The sequence below is a fragment of the Borostomias antarcticus genome, assembly GCF_949987555.1.
Source record: "Borostomias antarcticus genome assembly, chromosome: 10".
NCBI lineage: Eukaryota > Metazoa > Chordata > Actinopteri > Stomiiformes > Stomiidae > Borostomias > Borostomias antarcticus.
Window position 1 is genome coordinate 8,331,961 of NC_140243.1, and position 27,961 is coordinate 8,359,921.

General features: G+C 46.7%; 1 protein-coding gene across 1 annotated transcript; it reads right to left on the bottom strand.

The window, feature by feature from the left end:
• Window positions 1–298: 298 nt before the first annotated feature.
• Window positions 299–27,944, bottom strand: tmem131 (transmembrane protein 131; the record flags this gene model as incomplete). The annotated part of the gene is made up of 41 exons (XM_084444815.1): window positions 27,809–27,944; window positions 23,838–23,899; window positions 23,234–23,274; window positions 17,874–17,942; window positions 16,079–16,199; window positions 15,260–15,376; window positions 15,018–15,140; window positions 13,886–13,966; window positions 13,396–13,546; window positions 13,216–13,272; window positions 12,733–12,794; window positions 12,530–12,638; window positions 12,042–12,150; window positions 11,746–11,899; window positions 11,455–11,625; window positions 10,981–11,091; window positions 10,733–10,867; window positions 10,351–10,455; window positions 10,150–10,236; window positions 9,547–9,699; window positions 9,377–9,452; window positions 8,824–8,938; window positions 8,070–8,205; window positions 7,872–7,981; window positions 7,712–7,784; window positions 7,296–7,447; window positions 6,688–6,830; window positions 6,016–6,202; window positions 4,949–5,134; window positions 3,958–4,113; window positions 3,367–3,842; window positions 3,055–3,239; window positions 2,703–2,833; window positions 2,473–2,597; window positions 2,210–2,365; window positions 1,744–1,897; window positions 1,507–1,622; window positions 1,307–1,379; window positions 1,105–1,208; window positions 690–841; window positions 299–568 (listed from the first exon to the last, which is right to left on the bottom strand). The coding sequence occupies exons 1-41, from the start codon at window positions 27,930–27,932 to the stop codon at window positions 299–301; spliced, it is 5,418 nt and encodes a 1,805-aa protein (XP_084300941.1). The 5' UTR covers window positions 27,933–27,944.
• Window positions 27,945–27,961: the final 17 nt, after the last annotated feature.

Below are 27,961 nucleotides of genomic sequence, written 5' to 3' on the forward strand. Positions count from 1 at the left end.
AGAGACAGCCTTGCGCTGACAACTCCAAATTATCAAGATGCTCCAATATTAACGGCCGTTGCTAAAATGAACCCAAATAAAGATTTTGTCACTGCAGGGAACTCACTGCAGGGAACAAAACATGGGCTTGGTACCCTTTACCTTCGGGCAACCAAGTCACATTTATATAATAATCTTTCCATCCGGGGATTCAATGATAAGAGTTCTATGTTCAAGTGTATACAAAGTACCGAGTAACCGAAACCATAACATGTCCGTCCGTGGAGGAGTGAGGCTGAGTTCTGAGTTCTATTGCTCTTCAGTTGCTGCTGTCGGAGGGGTTGGGCCAGGGCTCGGAGCTCCGCCTGCTCAGCGTGGGACGCCACATGTTCCAGGGGTTGTAAGTGCGGCTCATCTCGGTGGGGGCGGGAGTGGGCGGGGCTGACTGGTTGCTGACCAGGTCCGTGAGGGCGGACGAGCTGGCGGGCGGGGTGAAGGAGTGCAGGGCGGAGTCGCCGCCGGTGGACCAAATGGAGCTGCTGAAAGGCGTGGTGGTGGACCAGGGGTTCCGCGTGTTTCCCAAAATGGACTGAGAAAAAAAAACAAAATAAGACAAAGTTTTGGGAGGGATTTCATTAGCGCCACTTCTTTTTGCCATTTAGCTCCATAGATGGCTATCTAGCGCTGAGCGATTGCAGAGGAGGGCTTACTGTGGTGGGGGCCGTGGGAGGACTGCAGGTGGGGGGCCAGGAGGGCAGGGGGTCACTGCTCGGGGTGTCCCAGATGGAGGAGGACACGGGGCTGAACTCGGGCCAGCTGTGCTGGGGCTCGGCGGTTTTGGGAAACGTCATTCCGCTGAAAACTGAAAAGACAAAGAGAGAACCCATGGGAAAACAGGCCTGAATCCTGGTGGGAGGTGAATAGACTGAGGCGGCCCCCCAGGTAGATCCGATCTAGACGCAGCCAATAAACCAACCGCAACAGTCGTGGACTTTCATGTATGGTGTGTGTGTGTGGACCCCAGGGAGACTAGCGGTCACCATTGTGGCAGCTAATGGGGATCCAATAAATAATAAATAGTGTGCTGCGTAAACAAACGCTCTCTCGTGACTCCCAGTCACTAACCTCCGGTTAGGTTAAAGGAGTTGTTGGGTCCAAACGCGGAGAAGGAGTTGACAGAGCTGAAGCTCGGGCTGCTGGTGTTGTCAATGGGACTCCACAATCCAGAGCTAGAAAGGAGAGATGATTTGTAATCGCATACTGATGGGTGCTGCTCTACCACCGTTTCAGTCACTCGACGTAGTGTGGAGGCACACGGAAATGTTACCTGTCAGAGCTGTCGCTCTCCACCGACGTCATGTGAGCGAGAGTTTTGTCAGCCTTACCGGGGCCGGAGCCACCTGACGACGACAACAACAACAACTTTATAGCTCGCAAACATATCACAAACACACAGGTGGTGTTCAGCCAACGCTACCCGTGGTGAAACGCTGCAGAGAGTGAGAGACGTTTCGGTCGGCAGCTGACCTGGACTTCGGTCGTATCCGGCAGCGACGGCCGCAAACGTAGGGTTCCCGTTTTTGCCCGGGAGATTAGTGGATTTAGCGATCTTATTCCCAGGGGCCTTCTTCAGGTTTGTCTCACTGCAAATGAAAAATATATAGAGGAGTTAAAAGGCGTGTGTGGACTGATCTCCATGGCCATGGTTTTCCAGAATGGTGGTCGAAGTTGTGTTTTGAGCGTGGACGGACGGACGGACGATACCTGTTGGCGTTGACCACGCTGCTGTAGCTGCCTCGGGCCACCAGGCAGGGGGAGGGGGGCGGTGGGGGGGAGCAGGTCCTAGCTGAGATGGATCTCTTCAGGAAGGGGTCTGCGTTCATGGTCTGCAGTGAGATCTGCTGCAGGCTGTCTGCCGCTGGAACCAGAGGAGAAGAGAGGAAAGAATTAGGAAAGAGGCTGTCATACATCTTACAGTATGTTTGTACAGCGAGTCTTTTGTGGATCTGACGGTCACGTGTGAATATCTGTAACTTTTGTTTTATTTCACACATTAACAAAAATATTTTTCTATTGTATGCTCTTCGCGTTCATCCGTCATGTCTAGTGTTTGTATCTGCCCGTAAAAGGTGCAACTAACAGGGATCCAAACGGAGAATACAGAATGAAGGCTCATATGAATATGGATCATTAAGATGGGGGATTGGTCTAGGGGTCCGGTGTGACTCACGGTTGCAGGTTTTGGAGAGCGGGATGTCCCATTCTGGAGCAGCGAACTCCTTCTCTCCCTCCGAGCTGCTGCTGTGGCCGAGCTCCGGGACCGAGCCGTTACACAGAAGCTTGGCCAGCGGGGAGGGACGCCCATCCTCCAGCTTCCCACAAGGCACTGGGACAGACAGAGAGGACCATCTGTGTCAAAAGCCTGAAATGCGTCTCCGTCGGAAAAAAAAACGTCTCAACGTCAAAGCATGCGAGACCGGAACTGAAACTCACGTCTCTGTTTCGGCAGGGTCCTCGTTTTGGGGACACTGGGCAGAGCCGGGTGGGTCAGGGCTTTGGACGTGAAGGTCTTGCGTTGTTTGTTCTCGAGGGGAGTGACGTATGGTAGCTCCAGGGAACTGGGGACAAGAAGGGCCACAGTGAGCAGGGCACCACCTCAGTCAATGGGACGGCATTGAGAGTGAATGAGAACATGGCTGCAATTTGTTAGTAGGTCAACACACCTGGATTTATCAGGTTGGGTTTCTTTCTTTGTAGTCGCCTGTTTCTTGTTCTTGGGTTTGGCGAGGAAGGCAGAAGCCTCCTCCTTCTCTTTCTCCAGGGTTAATGTTCTTCCTTTCTTTTTCACTGGTTCCTGGGGGGGGGGGCACGAGACATTCAAACCGCATGTGCCGTGAGTGAGTGTGCGAGAAAGACGCGTGTCTATGTTCCAGGATGTTTACTTGTCATGTACAACATACAGGTAGCCGCGTGTACAATGAAATGCTACCTGTAAGCGAGCACGTGATTCTAACTCGTACGCGGTACTCTCGCTGTGGCCCCTGAGCACAGTGGCGGTATTGTTACGGTATGCACCTCTTTGATGCCGGCCTCCAGGTCAGGGTTGGAGGTCTCTGTGGTGGTGGAGGAGCTGTCGTCGTTGTCGGCCAGCGTGTCCTTCAGCTCGTCTCCCGGAGGCTTCCCCTTTGCCTTCTTCTCCTTCTCCTCCTTCTTCTTCTGGGCTTTAGTTTTCCCCCGGAGTTTCCCTTTAAATTCCAGCACTGCGGATAAACGACAACAAACACACAGAGACCTCTCAGGACTTTTGCGACCGCAGTTCGCGACGGCCTACTCCCCTCCGCTACGGACGGGGCCGACAGCGGTCCTGTTGGCGACCGTTGCGGGTACCTTTGCTATGTGTAGACTGCGAGCCGTGCTCCTGTAAGGCGTCCGGAGGGGGGGACTCGGGCCGGTCCAGGTCGTTGTCCATAGCGCCCAGCAGGCTGGCGTAGTCTGCGTCGTCTGGGCAGAGGCCTCTGTTGGACAGAGAGGTCACCGCTGGGCCCTGACCCTGGAGCTCCGGCTGCGGCTTGGAGCCCCGGGCCTTCCGGCTGGTGAGCTGGCAGGCGGCGGTCGCGGCGCTCTCCTGACCTCCTGGAACGGCGCTTCCCCTGACGAGCTGGGAGGAAGAGGAGGAGGAGGAGGAGGAGGCAGCTTGCATAGTGGAGCGGCCGAAGCCCATTCTGGTTCTCTGGCTGTCTGGGTCGGAGGAGGCCCGGCCGCACCCCTGCCGGCCCGTGACCCGAGAGGCGGCGCCACCGCCGCCGCCAGACCCATACATGCCTCGTGTGGAGTTATGGTGCGGGTCCCCGAAGTCACTCAAGCTGAAACATAACGTGGAGGAAAAAGTTCTGTTGAACAAATACAGTCAAACAACAAACTCAATCAGAACAGTTTTCCTTTTCTCATGAATAAAACGGGGGTTTCGCTCAGACTTACTTTGTGTCACTCTGAATGCGTACTATATCCCTGAGATCGAAGGGTCTCCCCGTCTCCATGGATGTGTTGGAGTCCAGAGACAGGCGTCTCCTGAAAGGCTCCCAGATCCCCTGGGCCTCCAGGTAGGCTGTGGCCATCACCAGGAGGAACATGGAGCTGAGGGGAGAGAAACACCTGATCTTAACCACCGGCATTGTCAACCACAAGATATAGGATTGAACATCGGACAAGTGACCTGACACAACTGCAGGATATAGTATTGAACATCGGACCAGTGAGGTAGAAAGAGCTCCTTTGTGGAAAATGGGACTATTATATACGTTGACGTTGTGTATTATATTATGCATATGGACATCTTGGGCAGGTATGCGAAGTAGGTAGCCCAGTTATAGTATCTGACCAAAATATTTTTGTGGTCTATTGAACGCTGGTTTAGGGATGAAATGGTTACCGGTTTCACGGTAAACCACGGTGAAAATTCCCCACGATTAGTATTACCGTTTCAAAATAAATTATCATTAAAACTGTGTTCGATTACCGTGCTTTGAATAACCATGGTAAATAGGCTATAGACATACAGTCCGACGTCATTCCCAGTTTCCACTTCAGAGGAAATGATACGCTTACGCACCCACATCCAATGCCAAATACCTCACTGCAGCCCTTCCATGTTACATAGCAAAGGACATGATGCCCTCTCAACCGTTGAGAGGCCTGGCTTTCCCTATGTTATTTGTGTTTTTAAAAAATAAAAGTTGTTGAAATGCCAGACTGCCTATCAGTACTTGAACATTTTCAGCATATTTAAAAAAACAAACAAACAAACATGACAATACCAATAACCGCGGTAATTTTGGTCACTATAACCGTGGTATGAAATTTTCATACTGTTACATCCCTACGCTGGCTGACGCCATTGTGTCCTTGAACAAAACAAGTCGCTTTGGATAAAAGCATCCGCTGAAATGACCAAATTGTAACTGATGCTGACCTCATGATGAGGGAGACGATGACGTAGAGCTCCAGCTCCCAGCTGGGCCTGGGCAGGCTCTCGGAGCAGGCCGCCAGCATGTGGTAGGGCAGCGAGGCGTTCAGCACAAACACAAACTCCGAGCCCCCCGCTGTCACCAGCTTCAGCTCCCGGATCACCCGGGACGAGGTGAAATCAGGTGTAAACCTGATAGAGAGAGAGAGAGAAACGCATTGAGTGACTGGCTGCAACATGGCCGGCCTACACACAGGTGATAAGAAAAGTAATGTTATGCTACAGACGCAAGCTAAGACTTTTACATTACTTTCACTATTGTATTTGTTGTGGATACCTATTCTTAACCTTGTGTTTTTTTCCTGCTGTACTGTAGGCAGCAACACGAACTGCCTCTCTAAGGACAGTTGAAATTGTCGTTTAGGTTGTTCTAGGGCTAGATCAGATTAACTTATATTATAGGTTTTTCAGTTTTACAAATCACTAAAATGATTGCTGACTGCTCCTTGACATTCATCCTCTGACTTATAGAGAAGGAAACACAAGACTACTGCTTGTCATTATTCATGCTGACAAGCACTTGTTACAGTGAAGCGGAGAAATGATTAGAGCCATTTGTTTTGCCATTGATGACACAAGTTTGTTTCTTAGTACATCTCTATCTCAATTGCAATTATTCATCCAAGGCCTCCAGAGACACCTTGCTCCTGACAGGCAGGAGTTCATATTCAGGGTTTAAAAGCTGAAGGAAAATGAGAGCAGTGTGGGGTGAGGAGAGGCCGCAGAGGAACAGAGGGCCGATTCATCGTCTTACTGAGAGCTTACACACACGCACACACACACACACAGGCACGCACAGACACGCACACAAACACCCCCACACAGGTGTGTGCGCGCACACACACACACACACACACACCGCTTTGCACGGAATATTGTGGTTTCCACTTTCCGATGCTGACCTACTTAGACCACAGCCAGCCAAAGGCAACACATTTATCTTCATGCATCAACACGAAGACATCTTAGCGTCCCCACGCAACACATGACATTTCTTTTGGGGACTCACTTACAATATGACAAGGTCTTTTGAAGAATTTGGTTTAAGCGCAAATTCTTGACAGTTGAGAACTTTGAATCCATATCCTCCGCAGTCTTGTCCGTTGATTTGGGCCGAGCGGATGTAGATGGGGAGCAAGCCCGTGTTCTCCACTCTGAACGTCCTTCTGAGAGTGAGATTCGGCTCCTTCGATTTAGTCTCTGAGCAAAGGACGAAGGAAACGGCATGTCAGCTCAGTGATGTCATGTCAGCTCACTGCTGTGAGCAGCGTAGGAACTAGGAAGGAGGGGCACTGGAATGTGTTCATCGACGTTTAGCCGTTTTTTGTTGTGTTTTTTTTTTAGCAGGGTTAAGGGCCAAGTTAGCACAGCGACAACAGTCCCTTAAGCTAGTCTTTGTGAAGAACATATCTGTGTGGATAACTTGCATACCAAGATGAATATCAATAGGGTGGGATGGAACTGCACGCTGAAGGGAGCTACTGTGTACCTGGAAATCAGGAACCCCCCCCGGGGGGCATTTTATTAACTCAATCCCCCCAGTCTTTAACTAGAGGCCTCATTCAGGCTGGAGGGAAACTCATTCTGTCTGCGCAGCACTCCGTGTGTGCGTGTGTGTGTGTGTGTGTGTGTGTGTGTGGAGCCGTTGTGCGGGGCCTCAGTGATAAGTCGGGAGATAAACTCACTCTCGGTGCACTCTTTGAGCAGCGCCTCGGTCATCTTGAAGCGCAGCGAGCTGCCCGGTCCAGGAGGCTTCCCAGCCACCTTCAGGCTCTCTGTGGCTCCCTGGCCGTGCACCATGATCATGTCCATCACCGTCAAGTTGTTCCTGCCAAACCGCATTTTCACAAGTCAGAAGACGACGCATATTGTACCGCTCTGCAATCTGTAGGTCTTGAGACAAAAGCTTGGTTATGAAAGGCAGCCTGAGGCTGTGTGCGCCATGGTGTTTTTCTGTGGAGAAGGTTGAGGCGAGCGAGGCCTGGACAACAACAACAGCTCAACTATTTACAACAAAACTCTCCGTTCCGCCCCGAGAAACAAGCTGGGCACGGCGTTTTAGTGTTTTATTATCTTGCAACCACTCCCCGTTGATATCAATTGCAAAAGGGTGATTGCGGTTAATACCCCCCCACCCAAAAAAAGAAGCTTTGTGTGAACACAGCCTAAGGTCAACAGTCAGGGGTAACTGTGAGTACAGCGAAGTGTAGCTTACTTTGTGTGACCTGTAAAACTTGCTTAGTGTGACCTGCAGGTGCGTGCGTGCGTGCGTGTGTGTGACAACTGCACATACCTGACTATGAGCAGCGAGGCGACACTGCGGTTGCTGAGTGGAGTGAACCTCAGGCTGAAGGACCTCACCTCCCCAGGCTGGAGGAGGAGGTTGTAGACAAAGGGTCTGGCTGATCCCTCCACAAAGCCTGTGCTGCTCTTCATTACTGGACTCTGCCAGGGACACCGCACACGCGCGTGCACACAAATAGGTCAGACACAGACAGACGGCTCCCTCATCTCAGCTGCACCATTCAGGCACTAAATTAAATTGGCTAAGCACTAAATTAAATGCCATCTAGCAGATTCTAAGAATTCTTGAACATACTGACAATGATTGACCCCTAACTGAGCCAACTATTGTATTTGCAGATAGCTACTCTGAATGAAATATATCTAAACGAAACAACACAATGGATAACAGTCAGTGGTACTTACTATGTTTCTGTGGACCTGGAATTCCAGTGTATTTGCGTCAATGTTGAGATTAGACAACTTTCCTGGTGGGAGTCTGGGGAGGCATGAGAAGAGAGTTACCATTTACCCATTGTTTTGTCTCTTTCAAAGTGAAAGGGCTTTTGCGGGTTTGGGTTCCTACCTTTCGGCCAGCTGCCCTGCGAACATGCAGGGGTTGGGGAACAAGGCCAGGGGGACAACCTGCACATAGACAGGGACATCCGCTGGATTCTCCAGAACCACCTCCTCCTCCTGCAGCACACACATACAGGTGTTAGGGTTTGGCATGTGTGTGAGAGAGCCTGTGTTTATATTTGTGTTTGTTTGTTTATTTACTCACAGAAGAGCTGTTGGTGTTGGTGAGGGGGAACATAATTCTGGAGGAGTTGACCAGCGAGGGCCAGGCCAGCTGTGCTGTGATCTTAGCCTGAACGTTCTTCTGCAGATCTGTGTTGACTTCAAAGACAGCCTCAACTCTAAAAAACAAAAACAAAAACAAATAAAAAGCATCCCATGATGTTTTTGTTTTTTAATCAAACGTTTCAAACAGCGGAACGACTAATGCCTACCATACACTAGAAGACTTTGAAAAGATTGTGTGTCTGACACCCTCTCACATCTAAAATGAGTTTTTAGTCACAGACTATAAGATTTCGCAAAGACTGGGATCTTGCAGGATCAAGACTCGCCTACATTTCGAGGGCTGCAGCAATTTCTGTCCAGTTTTTCCCCATCTCCCCTCTGTCGCGTTACTCTATCTGGTTTGATGAGATGAGTTGAGCACCTGGTTGTTGACGATATTCACGTCATGCTTGAGCCAAGACTAAAACCGTACAATAATTAAACTTGTTTTATCGGAACGTCAAGACGAGAAAAAGACTGACTTAAGACAGCTCGGACTACCACCTTACACCAAACGATAAAGATGGCGGGAGTGCGATCCGACTCTAGCAAAACCCCTGATTTTATTCCGACATTGGAATCGGTTGAAAAGTCGGTTGGTGTAAGACCGGCATAAGACACTCCGACATCGGATCGGATCAAGCGACCCCCAAAATCTCCTGGACTTCAGAGACGGGAGTCAGGTGACTTACTGGTGGCCAGAGCGTTCCTTCAGCTCTCTCCAGCGTCTGAGGAGCTTCTGGTGCAGGTCCACGTCCGCGTCCCAGATGTCCTCCTGCAGGGCCAGGCCGTGGGGCCGGGCCTCCGCTGGAAACACAGCTCAACGTCAACATGAACAATAGTGCATTTTATTTATCATACTTTACTCCAAGTGCCTGACAGAAAACATTTAGATATAGAACACATAACACAGCCTAAAGGTATAAAGGACAGACATGGCATGTTTACATTTTATGTCTTCAGCCTTAAGTCTTAGGTTTTTACAGCTTCAACTGTATCAGCCTCTCGGACGCTGACGCTGTTTCCACAGGCAACACAATATTAACACAACACTGCCTCTGACTATAGGCCAAGGTATCAGGTTCACTACAATAGATCTCATACAACAAGTCAGAATACAGCAGAACCAAAGCCTGGTGGGCTGCAACCAAAGTAATGTAAACGTGTCTGTGTGAGATGAGCTTGGAGGTTGGGGGTGTGGTGAACCAATGAATACTACTGTTGGTTGATCAGACTGATACTTACACTTCAGGACGAACGGCAAACCCACATAGCAGTGATCGCCACACTGTAAGCTGGCATCAAAATAGATATTTGCCACCTGCAAATACAGAGGGAAAAAACACTCTTAGGTGACTGCCGACAGCGAACGCGGCGAGGCCCAGGGGGTTGTGGGACAGGACAGGCGGCCTCACCTTGGACTTCCTCCTGGGCTCCAGCTCGTCCTTGTTGCTGCGCAGGCGTTTGTAATAGAAGCGCACGTCCTCTGTGAGCGAGCGGATCTGCTGCAGGCGCACCCTCTGAGAAAACGAACTCTGGATGCTTAAACTCTGGTGAACAACCTTCCCCTGGGGACAGAGAAGAGGACACACACACACGCACGCAAACACGCACACACACACACACATTAGCCTCTCTCACGTGTACGGTGTGCAAAACAACGAGAGGGCCCATTGTTTGTGGTGAGAATGTTCAGGTGAGAATGTTCTGTTACAGTACAGTATTACTATTGTGTGACGGTACAGTATTACTATTGTGTGACATCTGATCATCTTCCTGTTGTTAGCACAGGACGTGTTACCGACACCTCACTCATCTAACAGGTGGACCGCCGTCACAAGGCTCTCCGCATAGAGGCCAACACAATCATCCACAACGACAGACGGACTCAGGGAGAGGCTTTCAAGGCGCAAGCACACGCCCTCGAGTCATTCAAAAAACACGTGCGGCTTATTTCCCCGTCCAGCCATGCCAAACACGTGATGTTAGGAGGTTGGGGTGGGGGGGGCTGTACTTACTGGGAAGGAGGGAGGCAGAACGATGTGTTTGGGTGAGCTGTTTAACGTCCCCACGGCAATGAGAGCCTTCACCGGGATGGTTAATATCTGAGGAGGAGAGACGCACGGTCAATGACGTGGCGTGGGTGAGGGCCGGCTACAGGGGGGGGACAGGGGGGACGCTAATGCGGGAAAGCGTGAGCGAGCGCGTAGGCGCGTTACCTCGTAGTCTGTGGTTATGTGCACGGCTCCGTCGTACGTCCCCTCCAGGGCCCTGGCCACTAGCGTCACACGGAATGCCGCATAGTAACCAGACGCTAGGATCACCTGAGGAGAAAAACGCCAAAACGTCAGCCTGTGTTTTTTTTTTTTTGCGCCATAAGCGAAAAAAAACATACTTTCCATACACTTTGAATTTATGCAAATAGGGGGGCTGAGGTACTCCGCCCTGCTCTGTTGACAGCGACAGTTTGCGTGCTTACTACAGCTGCTACGCAGCACAACACGGGACATTGAGTCAAATGACCTCTGGCTGGGGACACACGGTTTTGAGACAAAATGAATCACTCTTCGTGTGTGTGTGTGTGTGTGTGTGTGCTCTCACAGTGTTGTGAGGGGAGGCAGAGGTGTTCTGGAGCTCTCTGATGCGCCCCAGAGCTGCCGTCCTGTTTCCTCTCTCCGTCTTCAGCAGTTCCATGGACAGGCTTTCCCCCGTCACCAGCCACGACTTGACCTCCAGCTGGACAGAAGGGAGGGGGGGAGAGAGAGAGAGGGGTCACTTAGAGCTGGTCAGGGGCATAGAGGCCAGAGACATGCTGACCGGGGGGGGGGGGTCCGGTGAAGAGCTCTCACCTCTATGGGATTGCTATTGACCACCACGAACACGATGCTGCTGGTGTCCGTGGCGCTGCGGACCCCAAAGTCCAGCGCGTGCTCCTTCAGGCTGGGCGCCAGGACCAGGGGCTGCTCCGGCGCACGCACATGGGAGACAGACGGCTACACGTTAGAAAGTGCGGCCTTGGATGCGTCTTGAGCATCACACAGATGGATGGAGGGACGGACGGATGGTTGGTTACAGTAGATAAAGACAGATAGATCTTTATTGTTCTCAAAGTGATTGTTTGTTTTCACATGGCTGTACAGTAAGGCAGATTATGCCTAATATATTATGCCTAATAACCGTTTTCCAAATCCATGACTTGTAATGAGAACCCCCGGAAGCCCTCGCTGGGTACTGTACGTTAGCTTGCTTCGGTATGTTCCTTCATGGACAGCTACTGTAAATACAGTGTGTGTGACTCCAGCCTTGCCCCATGTGTACCGTACCTCCAGGAAGCCGGTGTAGGCGCGGACGGGCAGATGGAACTTGGAGGCGTTGGTTATGAGCAGGATGTTGCTGTCGATGTGGATGGACGGTCGGACTGGGCGGAACAGGAGTGAGAAGATGTACCGGGATTCGTGCGGAGGTACAAGGATGGGCGCGCTGAAGTTCTGCACCTGACACAGCAAGACGTTGAGGCAGAACCGTCATCCTGCTGCTCGTCCCATAAACCATTTTAGTCCCGAGCTAGGATTCATAACAACCTCTGTTAGGCGTCAGCAGGTCGCCGTACTCACGTTGAACATGGTTTTGGCCTCCTCTGGCAAGGAGATGTTGTGTATGCGGATGGCGAAGTTGAAGGTGTTGGTGAGGAATATGGGTCTGTCCACAGGGTCCACAGGGCTGTCCCTGATGTGGAACAAGGTGGCCGTGTGGTCGAAGCCCAGGTATCTACCGACGGCAGGAGAGAAGACACCAGACAGGACTTAACATCAGAAGGAAAAGCCTTTCCATTCCACAGGAATGTATTAGAACCGCACCCTGAACCAGTTTGGATTTTAATGCTCAAATTATAATTACCACACTAACTTACCCTTCTAAAACCTCTGCTTGGTATGGGATTTCAAGTTTAGAGTAGCTTTTCTCTTTTGCTTTCACTGTTATTTTACCAGTGCACTGATATGGTCTTCGTGCTTTTGAAGCTGGGAAAAAAACAAGAAAAACAAAATGTTGATCCCTTGACTGATGGGGAGTCTATACATGAAGTCAGTCTATACATGAAGTCAGTCTATACATGAAGTCATAACAACAAGACACAAAAGACAGGCTGGAGAAACAAGGACAGCTTTCAGATAGTGCTTCTGATTTGAGCAAACCAAGTCCCCAATGTTAATCAAACCCATGACACCAATTGAAAGGTCACCATCTGATAATTTAATACGATTTACACTATGTGATCCTCATCAAGTTAGCAATTTGCAAATCAAATAATTCAACTCTCAAATCTGCATCCAAGTCATGTTCTGAGAAAGGACTTTTCCCAATACACTTGCTCAACATTTCGGTATTCGATGAACTTACCATCAAAACTAATACTTGCAACTTTGGCATATCTACTCTCTCCCGCTTTTAGCGTGATCGCTTTGAAATCTATTGTAACCGCATCATTCGATGGTGTGCTCCGTACACTCTGGAAAGTACAGAAAACACAGAATTAGCCCTACAGCAGGCGAGGCCATGGTTCTGCTAGTCCACAAAACACGCCAGAGCAAAGTCAGCCTTACCGTGATTGGAACATCTTTTGTTCCTGAATTCAGAAGATGTAAATTCAACTGTTTCGGACGATCTGCAACAAATGATCAGAGACAAGGAGAAAGAGAGGAGGAGGAAGGACAGAGGGAATGGGGGTTAGTCAATAGCCTATGTGATCCATGTTTCCATGGGTTACATCCTCTTTGTGGCCTCTCTTACTCTGAAATGTAATTGAATGTAATGTATTGCTTTATAAATGCTCTTAGCCGGTAGACAAACATACTCCAGGAGCTTGCTCGATCGCCTTGTTGAGAGGGGTCAGGGGAGAATTTTTTACAGCTCACTTATCTGGTCCCCGGGTGATTACTGTTTTTTTGCTTCCCTCTGGAATATGTAGAGAGTGGGTCGTATGCCCACCTCCCTTGTTCTCTGTACAGCGCATTGTGTTGCCTATGGGTATGAAATGCGCTATACAAATAAAGCTTTGATTGATTGATTAATTTTGGGCCAGCTACCTTGTGATCGTAGCGTACCGAAGTCCAGCATCTCTATAGAGGAGTATATACCAGGTGCTGAAACAACAAGACCAAAGAGAAAGAGCAGATGAGCCACACAAACCAGAGAGACTCCACCACTACATCCTGGTCACGTGCAGGGCGGAGGGTCAAAAGGGTCAGAGGTCAAAAGTGACCAACCTGAGGAGACCTCCACCTCCATGGGGAGGATGATGACCTGTTCCTCATTGGGGGAGTTGGTTTTGATCCTGATGTAGGCTGTGTGGTTGTCTGCGTCTCGCGACGAGAAGCTCGCTCTCATCACGCCCTTCGTCTCAAACGGGGGTATCTCCTAAGAGGTTAGTCAGGAACCATAGACAGTTAGCAGGGTTGTCAATTCAGTCAGTTCACATGAATTAACAATTCCCTAAATTAATTATATTTCAAATGCTTGTGTATGGGACTGATCAGGTGTTTCCTTTTATATTTTAGACATTTAGTGGATGCTTTTATCCAAACCAAAGCGACTTACAGCGTTTACTGCATCAAACGTTTTTAGATTTTTACGTTCTAAAATGATCTCGATTAACAAATTGACCCCAAGCCTGCTGCATAGAAAGCCACAGCCTCATCTTTCCGACAGCGAGTTCACAGGGCTGGTCTGAGGAAGGATGGGTGAAAACAAACTAACCCATAGTCTCCTGGTGCCCCCTTGCTGTCCCGTGGGCAGCTCTAGATGCAGGTCACCACCACTGGAGTACATCTCCACGACCTGGGGGCAGATGAAAGTAGTACCCAATGTGTATTAAACAGGCACCGTGACAAAAAGTACCATATCGTTTATTATACAACGGTATAGATCCGGTCCATTGTCTCTATTGGTCAGTTTGCATTCCAGCCGTGGCGATAACCACGATATATCCCCACGCTAAAATGGAATGTTCGCACATCTTTTAATATCAATCCACCTCTTATTAGTAGCCGTGGCAGTGTCCAGATCAATGTTTACAAAGGGTGTGTTAAGTAGCTGAGCGCTCAGTGAGCGCTCAGTGATCAGAATTCACTTAACGGGTTGCTCAGTTACGCTCAGACTGATCTGCTCAGAGCACAAGTGAGCAATTTTGAACTATGATCTGTTTGAGCCAAACACCACGTCATAATCATCATCACCTGAGCAAAAAAAAAAAAAACACGTTTTGGCTTGGGAATCGTTGGGACGCTGCTCGCTAATCACACATGATTGACAACAGGTGAAAAGTTCTTGTCTCCTAGCAACTCAGCACTCGGTTAGAGCAGACCGTTATGTGGTTTTAAAAACCGCTCAGCGCTCAAAGTGAGCATTCTAAGAGTGAGCGCTCAGCTACTTAACGCACCCAAAGATGTGCTGTAGCATTGTCGTTGCCTGGCAATGTTCCCTTTTTCAGCGGAAGTATCCGCAAATGATTAACAAATAGTTCCATTAAAAATACGTTTTAAAGTTCGTATTGTCTTTCTTTTTGAAATATTGACGAATAAATGTGGCAACCGTTGTATAAAATCATTATGGAACTCGAAGCCGTGGGATGTCACGGATATCGCCACGGCTAGCGGGGTGTAACGGCACTCCGCTGCGCGTCGTGCCTAACCACTCCCGCTAGCCGTGGCAATATCCGTGACATCCCACAGCTTCTCATTCCATAATGCTTTAGTATAAATGAATGCCTGTCTCTTTGAAATAAAAAGGGCTTAGCTTGACTGCCTACATGCGTTCAAAATGGGGCTATGAATGTTCTAATCAGTCACCATGCTTCTAATGCCAATGCTGGAGTAGATGAGTGATTTACCTGCAGTGGTTCACTGTGTGGGTTGTGGATGTTAATCAGTGGTGAGAAGCTGCTATTTATTGGGACTCTAGCCCCTATGAAGGGCCGTAGTCTGTAGGGGTTTGGTATACCCACACCAAAAACCTGGAGCAGGAAGGAGACATGAAAAACATTAGTTCACTTCAATTAGCATTACGTTTTGAGGGAATAGTTTAGATTAAAATAATAGAAAATAATACAATAAAAAAACATTTGTTACCTACCTGGTATGTAAACACTCCATGATGCGATGTATTAATAAATAAAGTATTTTCTACATTCCCTACTACTCGGGCGAGAAACACAACATCAAATGACGTGTTTCCCCCCGGTGGGATTATCTGTAGAAGAGAGGGAAGATCACCATCAGAGGACTACGCGTGATCAAAGACCACATGATGCAAACTGGGAAACCTCTCAAGGTTCTTTCTACAGTAACAGAATTGTGTGGGCATGAGATTACCCCCGTGGAAGTAAATAAGGACATGGGGCAATAGGCATATTAAATGTGGGGTAAAACATCCTGACGTAACAGCAGGGTAAATGGAGGGTAGACTTCAAGCCCCCCCCCCCTACACCGCCCCCACCTGAGGAGCACACCGAGGCTGCAGTTTACGAGGGTGTCAGGAACAGGTGTGTGAAGTGCTTAATTTATTACAGTTGCAAGCACGGCTCTGGCCCCCTTTAATTAGCTGTTTTACTGGCTGCCCTTCACCGCTATAGAATGGGAGGAATTGATTCTGTTCTTTACTCCAAAATGAAAACAACAAAACATTTGTTCCTCTTTATCCAAGAAATAAGAGTACTGATGATATTTTGTGCAGCCCTGCTCTACTCCAAGATGAGATGTAACAGTTATATAAGTAAGGGTCACACCCCAACAGCAATCTAAAGGGTATGAAGTCTCACAAGAGGAAGCTCAGCCTTCCGGAAGCTTTTTTTTAACATAACAGGAAATGTGACATCATCAAGCATCTCAATGCCCAAAATAGTTACATGTTAGGCATGTGGTTCTTGAACAGTTGACAAATACAAATACTTACCCTATTTTGAAAAAAGGATGCATGAAAATGTGCTGTTGTTGCTGATATTGATATCAAACTAATTTCTTCTGAGCTAGGATTATGCAAATAAACCTTCTCCATTTTTGGCATCCCAACAGGCCTAGAGAGAGAGAGAGATAGAGATAGAGAGAGAGAGAGAAAGAGAGACTGATTGGGTGTCTGCATTAGACGGTGTTAGGGTTAACCTTATCACATCATGCACATAATGTCCCCTTATAAATCAGTCAATACTGCAAATACAGATGACAAAGGTAGGTATGCATTTATGAATAACTAGTAGTCACTGAACAAAGACCAACACAGATTAATCAATAGCAGTAGGGTTACATGGTAGCAAAACTATTTAAGGTGAATTCAGGATGAGCAGCACATGAACAAGGAAAGACAACGACACGGTCATCAAGACAGGCTGGGAAAGTCTGTGGAGGTAGACTTGCTAGATGTTAAAACCGGGCACATCATTAGAGTGTTGGTGTGAAATAGCACCAGAAGGTTCTATAATCTTGTTCACCATCTGACAAGGAGCTTGGAGGCTTGGCTGAAACGTCCAAGCCAACCTCCCTCCAGTGGCTTGTAATCAGCAGCGATAGGGTATTTGGTTTCAAATCTGGGCACGGTCTATGCAGACACTCACTAAAGAGGTTCAATGCCCCCCAACCTCCTAAAGGGCTGCTGCGATGCAAATCCAAAAAACACTCTTTTAAATTCTCTTTCTACCAGAAACCAGGTTCCTCTGAGCTCACTAATGTTATTCCAGACCAGAGAAGAGCAGGCGTATCTGCAGGAGATTGGCCCGTGCGGGCAGATTTATTCAGGTAGCGCTACTTTAACTGTGCCTCTGTTGCTGTGAGTCGGTGCCGAAGAGTAAATTTCTCAACGTTACATGCTGATTCCTTACAAACAAGCACAGCTGATAAGGGGGGTTGTTTATTGAGAAAGTAGCACGGAGACACAGGCTGAGACAGCTGGGCTGGTTGGAGTGGTGGGGGTGAAGGGGGGGGGGGGGGCCTGTGTGTCCCTGCTCTGTGACATTGAATCACTCTCTGACAGGGCTGGCTACCCTGCGGGACTACATGGGTGGCGCGCTGCCATCGTCAATGTGGAATAAAATCCATAATGAATCTGGTTGTTAACCTGGGTGTTGTCTGTAGATTTTAATACATGTGTTGCTTCAGTTCATACCAACCATTTGTAGGCTACACCCTCTTCGGTATCTATTCTTCATGGACAGGTACAGTAAACAGTTTGAAAACGGGGAGTAACGTTAAATTAAGACGAATGTTTCACGCTAAAATTGGAAACTGTACAGCGATTGTTTTTTTTAACACGGCTCAAAGAAAATACGTACAAATAAAAAACCTTCATCACAGTCAGTAGGTTGTGACAACCGCTTATTAAAAAAGGAAGACGGGGTGGACACAGAGGGGACACTAGTGCTAGTCTTGCTCAGGGCTCTGTTAAGGAGGAGTGTAAATGTTTCGTCTAGCTGATTCTGCTGCTGTTGATGCTTTTTGTTTGTTTCTGTTAGGCTGGGTCTGCTGTATTGATGTATTGAAGTGTTAATCGTGTTTATTGAGCTGTATATTGCATTTAGTTTTTTATGACTGACTGCTGCTCTCTTAGCCTGGTCACCCTTGAAAAAGAGACCCAGTGTCTCAATGGGCTTTCACCTGGTTAAATAAAGGCTATACATAAATAAATTAAATACAATTAAATTAAAAAAAATAATAATAATAATAATAAAAAGAAGCGATGGAGAGAGAGAAGTACTCACTGCTCATGGAGGTCCAGCATGGGCGGCTCGAAGCGTATCGGCCTGCAGTTCCCTCGGTGTGGGGACGCACTGCAACACAGGAGAGGGCAGTGAGACACCAGCAGCAGCAGCAGCAGCAGCGAGGGCAGCAGCAGCATGGGGTCCATGGTCAGTTAGTCTGCCCGCGCTACACCGACACGGACGCACTCGGAGACATCAACTCTGTTCATGTCCCCCCCCCCCCACCCTCCCCGTTCGTCCCCCGTTCTTCCGAGAAAGACGCGGCCGTGGCTCGGGAAACTCGGAGAACAGCCTGTCGCCTGTGGAACGCGGCTTCCACGTGGAAAGGCTCTGCGCGGGTCCATGGACGTGAGACAGCAGCCAGACAAAAGAGCCCACTCCCCCGCCCCCATCCCTCCCCCACACCCCCTCTCTTTCTCCCCCTAGTCACAACCTGGAGTGTAGTGTTTCCCTCTCACATGTAAGCAGGCCAAAACCAACAGTGAGCATCAGGTTCACAGGTGTGAGCTTAGGGAACAGGCAGTGGGGGGGGCCTACCAAACCCGCCTGACAACAGGTGTGTGTTTCAACCGGGAGACAAGCCCTTCCTCATCCAGGCCTGAATCATCCCGGGGGCCAACACTGAATGGGGAGGTGAAAATCATACCACGGAGATCTCTGTCTAACCCATTATGTAAATCTGTCATGCAAATAAAGCACGGTGAACAATGTGGAATAGGTACGCCTGGAGTTGAACGAAGCCAGTCGATTTGTCCAGACTCCGTGCCGAAAGTCACACTGACGAAGAATGGTGCCAAAACAGTCAACGTGCATGGCTGTAGGAGTGTTCTCATCACTGCCTGTGTCACAAGTCACACCTAAATATTTTTGATACCGTTCATCCTCCCAATTATTGTCTCTTTGCATGGGTGTTGATGTACTACCGGTGGCTCAGGTTCTCCCTGCACAGCTCACTCCAACATAATTACTCCGACATTGCCCTGGGGTTACGCAATTTAGCTAACAAGGAATCATTTTACCAGTTTAGCGCCAAGTTGCCGTGTAGGGGGAGGAGGTGTTGTTGACAAAGACAGCCTCCACTATGGGCTGAGCTGACTGAAGACCAGCTGAGTGGACGATAGACAGGCTGAGCTGACTATAGACTTTTTTGAGTTTGAAGGTTGACTGAGTGATCAAATCATCCAGTGATGGATAAGAAGGGTGAACATTAGCTCTTCAGACTGTTCAGTGGCGAAATGTAATGCCATGGTTACATTGACAAATGGCGTTCAATTCTTTAAAGAGGGACCGCAACTTAAGTACAATGCTCCCAAAACTTTATTTTCAACAACAAACCATCATCAATTAAACCTACTACAAACTTTTACATTGACAAATGGATCATTAAGGGGTGTATCCCATTTACAGTATTAAACAGAGTTGGGCTGAACACTACTTTTCTGGGAAACTTGACTGAACTTTGTTGTCACGCTTGTAAAACAATTTCCCCCTGCTGTAGTGGTCGATTAATGCTAGTGTAGACATCTGAGAATTAGACTAGCTGACTGTAGACAGGCGGCGCTGAACCAACTTTATTTTTAGTTCTAGTCTTGACACCGTCATCTGGAGGAGAACTTCCTTACTCAATATTCATCAACACTGACCAATGACCACAGCCCTCGAGTCTGATGAAAGGTCAGGACTAATACAGCTCGGCTCAGCTCACCTTCCCAGAATCTTCTTATGCTTATGGTGACATTTCCATGATGAATCACCACCCATATTTCACTCTAAAACACTGTACATTCATTTGGAAAAAATGTGACTTCCGTGATAAAGACCGATTCCATGTTCAGGAGTATTGTGATGGAACATGCACTTGCATGAAAATGGCTCATTGATTCAATTTCTCTTAGTTTTTTTTTTTCCAGCAATGAGTTTTCGGGTGTAGATCAGCCATTTTTCAGTGTGGTCTTGTTGAGCTCCTCATACAGTAGCTAGCTAGCTCCCGGAGGTCTCCCCCAGTGGACCACAGGAGCGGTCGGCGGGGAGGGCCTTCCTATCCAAGCCCCATCCTGTTTCCTGACCCCTGACCAGCATGTGCTCTGTGTCTGCGGTGTCTAGTGTCAAGCTGACCTGTGGCATGGCTGAGTAAATCACACGGCCTGCCAGCCATCCAAACACAGGGATGGGGCTGTCATGCTCACAGAGCTATGACGCAAGTTTGTCAGGGAGGGGGGGTCAAGACAGGTGCTGTGAGCTCTGTTCCAAGAACGTCCCAAACGGGTGCTAGCGGGTAACAGAGTAACCTGGGGGCGGTTAACACATCACACATTCTCTAATCGGGCAGTGAAAAAAAAAACATCTGTAGAGTGAACAGGCAGGCAGACCGCGCGTGCTAAAGCTTTAGGTTTGTCTTCGTGAGCGAGAAAGAGAGAGAGAGAGAGCGAGAGAGAGAGAGAGCGAGCGCCTCGTTGGACAGATAAGAGGGTGTTGCGAGTAGATTTCAGGTAGGGGGGTGGGGAGTGTGAAACCACATAGAGAGGAAGACGGTCTGACATGCTAGTATCAAGCCCAGTATCCACCTCCTGGCACAAACCACTTCCCTGAGTCTCAACTGACACAGAGAGAGATGGAGAGATGGAGAGATATAGATGAACTGCAGGACAAGATCACTGGTGCTGACGCAGAAGGTCATCTGCTCATCTACTCATCTTCCTCTGAAAACCAGCACCAAATTAAGACTGACGCATAACAGCTTAACAGTAACAAGGCCTGTCTGGCTCTAGAGATGAGCCCGACTCCAGAGCCCGCCTCATGAAAAGTCCCCCCCCCCCCCGACGACCTCATCGTCAGCCTCCATCATGCTGTGAAGGATCTGCTCAGCCTTGCTGTCCCAACAGCAGAGTGAGAGACTCATGATCCAGAGAGGCACTGCAGCAACAGGCCTCCACCCCAGGCTGGGCGTGGGAGTAAACACACTGTAACCATGTGAGATAAACACTGTGCATCAGATCTATAGAACAGACCCACCAATGCGCTGATGCAGGCTGGTTATGACGGAGTGAATATATTGGAATAAACAATACGCTATGGCCCAAATCCACAAAGAATGGATAGCTCCTCAATATTTTGCACAGCAATTGCAACAGCAATCTGCTCCAGTTTAGCATCATATACATAAAAGATTTTGCTCTAATGACATGCCCAGGCGAACACGCCCACAAATTTCCTACCCGTGTGCAATTTACGCCCATGATTGCAATTAGCCATGTGGTAAATATTGGCCTTGTGCCAATATCCATGGCAATGGCAGAGAGGGAAAGCCCAAATATAAATTGAATAGTGGGATCTTTCCCCAGTGTTGAGCTTTTCTCCATATTTCAGGACACAGCTTGGTTCATAATGAAAACGACAGACTGCACTTTTTGCAGAAAATATCTTGTTTGTTGCTGTGCATCACAGCTGGCTGAACTTATTTTTAAATCCCTCCATGTATGTTTCACCCTTAATATCATCCAATATCAATTCAATATCATTCAAACCTCACAAGTTCTGAGGAGAGACAGAAGGAGAGAGTGTGCGCTGTCTGCTGCAGTTAATACCAGCTTTTCAAAAGCAGTATTTGCACCTCTCTAACCCCGTGTGGCAGTTAGCTTATGGTCTGATCAGACACAAGGCTTATTTGGTCCAATTTAGCACGGAATTACCCAATTTACATACATTCAAATGAGTCTGGTGCAGCCGTGAAGCTATTTGCTGATCGGTGCAGTTTGAAATACTTTTCACCCTTTGCGTGTGCTTTGTGGATTGGATGCTCCTTTTTGTCGCATTTTCACGGGTTTTGCCGGTGCAAAAGCCACACAATCCTTTTGTGGATTTGGCCCAATGTGTTTAGTCAGTGTTTATTGTATAGCCCAATACACTAGTGTTAAAATGTAGTCATTCAGCAGATGCTCTTATCCAGAGCGGCCTATGGGAGCAATCAGGGTTAAGTGCCTGGCTCAAGGGCATGTGTCACAAACACAAAAATCTAGAAAGAACAGGCCCATTATTTATGATCATGTAAGAGATAAAGGCATGGCTACGGCTGTCACTTCCTCAATACTCATTCTGCTGACTTGGCAGTGGAAGTCACCGCTTTTGGAGAGCCTCTGTCTTTTGGGCGTGTCTATATCAGGCTGCACAGAAGTTCAAGCACAGCACAGGCTAGCCAATCAAAGCAGGACACTTAGCAGGTGCCTACTGACAGCTGAGAGCCAGCGCTTACATGGTGGCAGGTCATTGGTTAAGAAATTTGAATGGGCGTCAAAAGCAGGCTGTTTACCAGGCTTGAGGAAGTAAAAATCAGCAGACAAGCCCTGCAGACAGTGCACTGATAGTAGTCTGTGTTACAAACCAGGAAATGGCCACGTCCAATTTGCATCATTGTTGATTCACACCAGAAGTATTAGATTACATCACTGTACAAACAAGCACTGAAAATAAAGTTGGATCAAAAAACAAATGATAAAGTATAAGTTGTTCAGTTATGTTCAGCTTTATCAAGTTTATTGATTTTTAAATGTGTGAACAATCTTGCCTCAGCTGTACTTTGTCCATATGTGACAAAAACAAACAGCAATAGAATTGCCACTATTGGATCAGCTAATGGCAACTGCAGGGTGGGTGGCACAGCGCAAAACCACTTTTGGTCAGTCATGTTTCTGTGTAAAAGGGATGCATTTTTGGAATGCCCCATCAACTTAAAGGAAAACACAAATTAATCTGAAAACATTTAATAAAATGGTGAATCACTGGCTGAAAAAATCCTAACCTGTGATCATTAATCACTCAATGTCCACTTGTGCACGCACACATGCACATGTACACACAGATGAGGAAAAGACACACAGATAATACATACTCAGAGACTGTGCGCATGCATGCACGCGGACACAAACCTATAAACATAGTGCACATACATGTACTGTATATTGCAATAAATTAAGAACATAAACACGTGCGCATGTATGTGTGCACATACACATACATGACAAATGTAAATGGCTGTAATGTGATGTAATTATTGTATGTAAAAAATGTCACTGCTTACTATGTGCTCATTGTAAACATATTTTTGGTAATGATGTCATTTTTAAAGAAAGAACAAAAGCCTAACCATGGACAGGGGTCACAAATTAGCTTGGGCTAGAAATCCCATAATGCAACACATCTGTTTCATGTTATTGTAACCTGTTACACTTAGTACAATGTATTCTGCATTGTCCCTGACAAATAAACGAATAAATAGAATAGAGGACATGGATAGAAGCAGATACTGATGGCACATAAACAAAAATGTTAATGGAGGTATTGAACAATTAAAAACAGAGACATACCTTTTTTGATGATATAAACTAAGATCAATGTCGGTCTCTGTCTGCAAGAAGAAAGTAAAATTGTGAAAGTTGTGAAAAGACTAGATACAGAATCAACAATTTTATTCACCACTGCAATAGACGTGTTAGACTACATCAATAACACAGATATGCAAAGGATTGAATTCAGTTATATGGAAAACACATATTGATAATTTGGGAAGTAGCCTAACAATAACAAATCCATGACTAAATGTTGGCTTCCAAAGACATCTGCAAAGGTTTGTGGCTGCTTGTGTGTGTGTGTGTGTGTGTGTGTGTGTGTGTGTGTGTGTGGTGCAATCCCTCATCAACCTGCCAGTGCCAAGTGAGCCAAACACTATAGACACCACCTACAAGCGGGGTTCAGCAAAAACCAGTCCAGCGGGTCTATAATAAGCCCTGCCACGAGCACAGAAGCACATCCTCACAGGCAGAGCTGCTGGCTCTGTTAATAAACACTGCACTAGTACAACAAACAGACTATCTAAGGGTCCTGCTTGCTAATGACATCCTTAGATTAAAAGTGTGGATTATTTGGTTGGTTAAAATCCAACAAGAAATCAACACATTTGTGTCATCTTACCTGCAAGAGGCCACCTTCACCAAAGTGTAGCACTTCTAGAATAGTATCTGACTGAATGAATGCTGTGGAGACAAGAACAGAAATGTCTTGTGAGATTAGGGTCAGACTACATGCCAGATATATGGAGTTCCTGGGGGAGCAATTTGGACAGAAACAAATCCTCTGGATGTGGATCTGAAATGGACATTCATGATTAGCTGCTCCTTATAATACAGCCTATTTGAACTGTTTGCTGTGGAAAAAGAGACAATAATTCAATTACATACTGCCTCAGGATGGTTTGCATGATGTCATCTCGTTCTATACTAAGTACTGTGGGTGAGAATAGTGAAGTTGCTTTGCATGGGTAAACACAATGAAAAAATCAATCTCAGACTAGGAGTCGGGCCTACTGTAGGTCCGGGGCTTCTGAAACACAACAAGCTCTCATTCAGTACTTCCAGAGAGGTATTCACCGAAGTTGTGTTTGTTGTAGAACTAACATGTGGTCGTATAATAAGTATAAATAAAACTGTATATTTTTTTGCAGCGCTCTCAATTACATAACTTGAAACCAGATTCACTTCGTAGCCCTGACTTGTGGCTTTAGATACAGCGTCTTTTCTGATACGTGAGGTGAGTGAGCTGACTACAATTACAAAAGCTGTGTCCTCTAAATTGTGCCAGTGAAGGGATCACACTCATCTCTCTCTCTCTCTCTCAGACCTCACTGCAGTAGCTATTATTAGGCAGAGAGAGTGTAATACTAGAGTTGACAGAGCAGTAGCAGTGTCAGGTAAAATCATACTCCACCAGGGTTGTGATCTCTCTGCTTGTAACCATGGATGCAGTCAAGTTTGAAAATTGATATAAAACACATCAAGATTCCATTCAGGAAATGAAAGAAAAAGCTGACATCGACTTGACTGATAAAGCATTAGAAAGCCAAACATCTAGGGAATTGTCTTCACATGTTGGTAGTGGTTGACTTGATTATCACATTTAGACATTACTGCTTCAAGCCGCTAGACTAGGACTCGGTTCTCACTTTTTTAGTAACACTAAATGGAGAAACTTCAGTCTTAAAGGCTCCTTCTCAGGAAATACGTACTTTGGGTCTTTATCACATTAGCGTACCTAACCTGTGGGTTTATCAGACATCCTCCTTATAAGCACACCACGTTCGCTCAGGACAGATAGGCTAACCCAATATCAAAGGTTCCTCTTTAAGCTGCAGGCAAGTATTGTGCGTGCAATTAGGAATTATCTAGCCTTTCTAGCCCAGGTGACTTGTAAAATGTGACTTTACTTTACTTCGTACTTTTTTTAACAAGAAAAAAAAAGATATACGCAACAAATATATTTCTCTGCAATATGCACAATTTTCTTTTGCAGCAGAGGAAGCGTGTGGGTTGTGGGCCATGTGCTGAGATCTGCAAAACACCACAAACTGCCACTACAGTTCGTTGTTGCTTGGCATTTATCAGCAGGTACCTACAGAGGGAAGCCATTTCTCAGCACACTTAAGAGATAACAAACATCACAAACATCAGAACTCCCACGGTATTGTGCATAAATAATCAGGCACCTGTACATTACCTGACTGATAAGGCCTAGCCTAAATAATTCAAATATTTTAACTGTAGCCTACTTACAGTAGAAACACAGACCCTACTTGGCTTGATCCAATGACTGGCTTGTTTTTAGGATCCCTCAAGCGTGCACTTAAGTTGGAAAACTTTGACGCTTTTCCTTTGACGCTTGAAACGCATGGAATGTCCTTCAACTCACGTTGGAGGTTCATCCATCACTGTACTGTAGCTCTTTTAGACTTTTATTGTTTATTCCAATTTATTTTGTTTATTGAATGTATTGCTGATTTCTATGTCTTTGTTTACACGCCTCACTGTAAATGAGGGAAAACACAGTGCCTTACGAGTTAAAATAAAGGTTTGAAATTGAAATGAAGTTCAGTTGAAACAGGAAGTCATGGCCTTGTTCACTACACAGAGTGGTTTAGATCTAAGCCTCTGCTGTACAAACTGCACGGAACACCACAGACATTAATGGGGCCCTTGGGGTTTAACAACTCGATTTAGCTTATCAATTAGCAGTCTGAATGGCAATACATTATTTTATTATAATAATTGCTAATTTCTTATAATCATATGTTATAACACTATATTATAGCAGTCTCTCCGGTGTTTAGTTTAACTGCTGACTATAGCCTACACACTGACAAAGCCAGAGAATAGATAGGGGTGCATCACTAGGTCCCAATAACAATATCAAAAGATAATTACGGTCACACCATCATGAAATTCAGCTTTGACATCTGAGAATACATTGGTCTTAGATTCTGTAAACGTTTTGCTTCATGATATGACCATTGTGCCTAATAATCTGAAAACAACAAAAAGACTAATCCAGGACCAAGACACACCTCCATAAAGGCTATGATTAGAGGAAGCCACCTCAAAGTGGACATGAGTCACAACCAGAGTAATCCTGGGAGGATTAAACCATACAAAGTGACAGTAGTTAGGTCAAGGATCACACCCCATTCCTTGTCTGAAGCAGACAGTACTAACAATGAATACAATTGTAACTACAGCAGACAGTAAATAAGGAATACATACACATATGCATGGTATGAATCATCTGAGCAAAACATAGACAGGATCTTTCAAAGCCTTGTGCTGGTCATTACAAGAGAGGCAAATCACGTTGACTTAACGGGACACTGCTGGCGAAGATAACTTTCCCTTGGTGATAATGCTACACCTGAATTTGATAAAGTATGAGAGAAAAATATAGGCCTCTAGGCAATAGAGTCACGTCCAGTTCTCTGGCTGACTCTCTGGGGTCAGTGGGGAGTTAATTTCTCCGTAAAGACATATAAAGCCCACACTACTGTTCCAGAAGATTTATACTGCCTTTAGCACTTGTTCAACTTCATACAGTACTTGGGAGTTTATCTACTATCAGCCATATATGTATTATCTATTCCTCAGCAGTTTGTCATCATTGTTAGCTTTACAATTACAGTGAACATTTAGCAAGCTGATTCTCTTAAACTGCAGTCTTTTCAGTAAGGGAGATAGTAAACTGAAGCACAGACTGTGCTTGCTTTCTGACATTTGGGCCTGCTTAGATCATTGGAGCCGGGGCTTTAAATTGAATGGCTCAACCGGGTGATGCAGGCGGCCACTCAGCTTGTTAGCCAGCCAGCTAACTTAATGGGTTTACTGGCCGGTCCTGCCAGGTATCTTGCCAAATGGCAATGTTTGGACCACAGAGCTGCCCAGATACAAACGCCAATGTCTCGAGACGCCTGCTTGAAACATTTCAAAGATGATGACATGTTTTATTGCCTGAACTAGCTGGTGCTAGCCGTCTCACAGACTCTCATCAGACTTACTCCCTGGGACGAAAACACTCTATGGAAGGTTCTATGTTGCTAGCCGGCTAACGTTAGCCATGTAGCTCAAATAAATGAGCAGGCTAGCTACATAGCAAAGTAACGTTAATTAAATTAATCGGAAACACGTGCTAGAATCAGACATTTAAGCACGAGCTCCAGCTGGAGTAGACGTTATAGCGGAGCTATTAGCCATGTTGGCTGTGTTGTTCCCCAAACAAAACTACTAGCTAGCTAGTCAGCTAGCTCGAATGCTGCTCATTGAGAGGCCGTGGCTTGCTGGCTAGCAAAAAAAGTGGTTTGTTGTAAAATACTTAGCTATTCTAAATGTTTTTCAAGTTAGGACATAGTTACATAGCTAGCCAGCTAGCTAGCCGGGTTGTCCATTCAATTCACCAGCTACCGTTAATTAGAGATAGTGTATAGACTTCTAGCTAGCCTAGCTACTGGTTATGACAAGCAAGCTAGCTAGCCAGTTGAGACTGTTGAGTAAGCTAGCAAGCGTTAGCTAACTGCACACGTCAAGAGTGAAAATGGAAATGAAGACTATTTTCAACATAACGTTACACACCTTGTTTGTTCGCCTGCGCCGCATGGATGAAAGCAATAAATAAAATCCGCAGGAATCCAAGCCATGATATTTTGGATGTTATTGATGACTGAAGTAAACTCTGTACTCCTCTCTGGTTGTCCATGCTGCTGTTCGGTCGCTGGTATCAGTGTG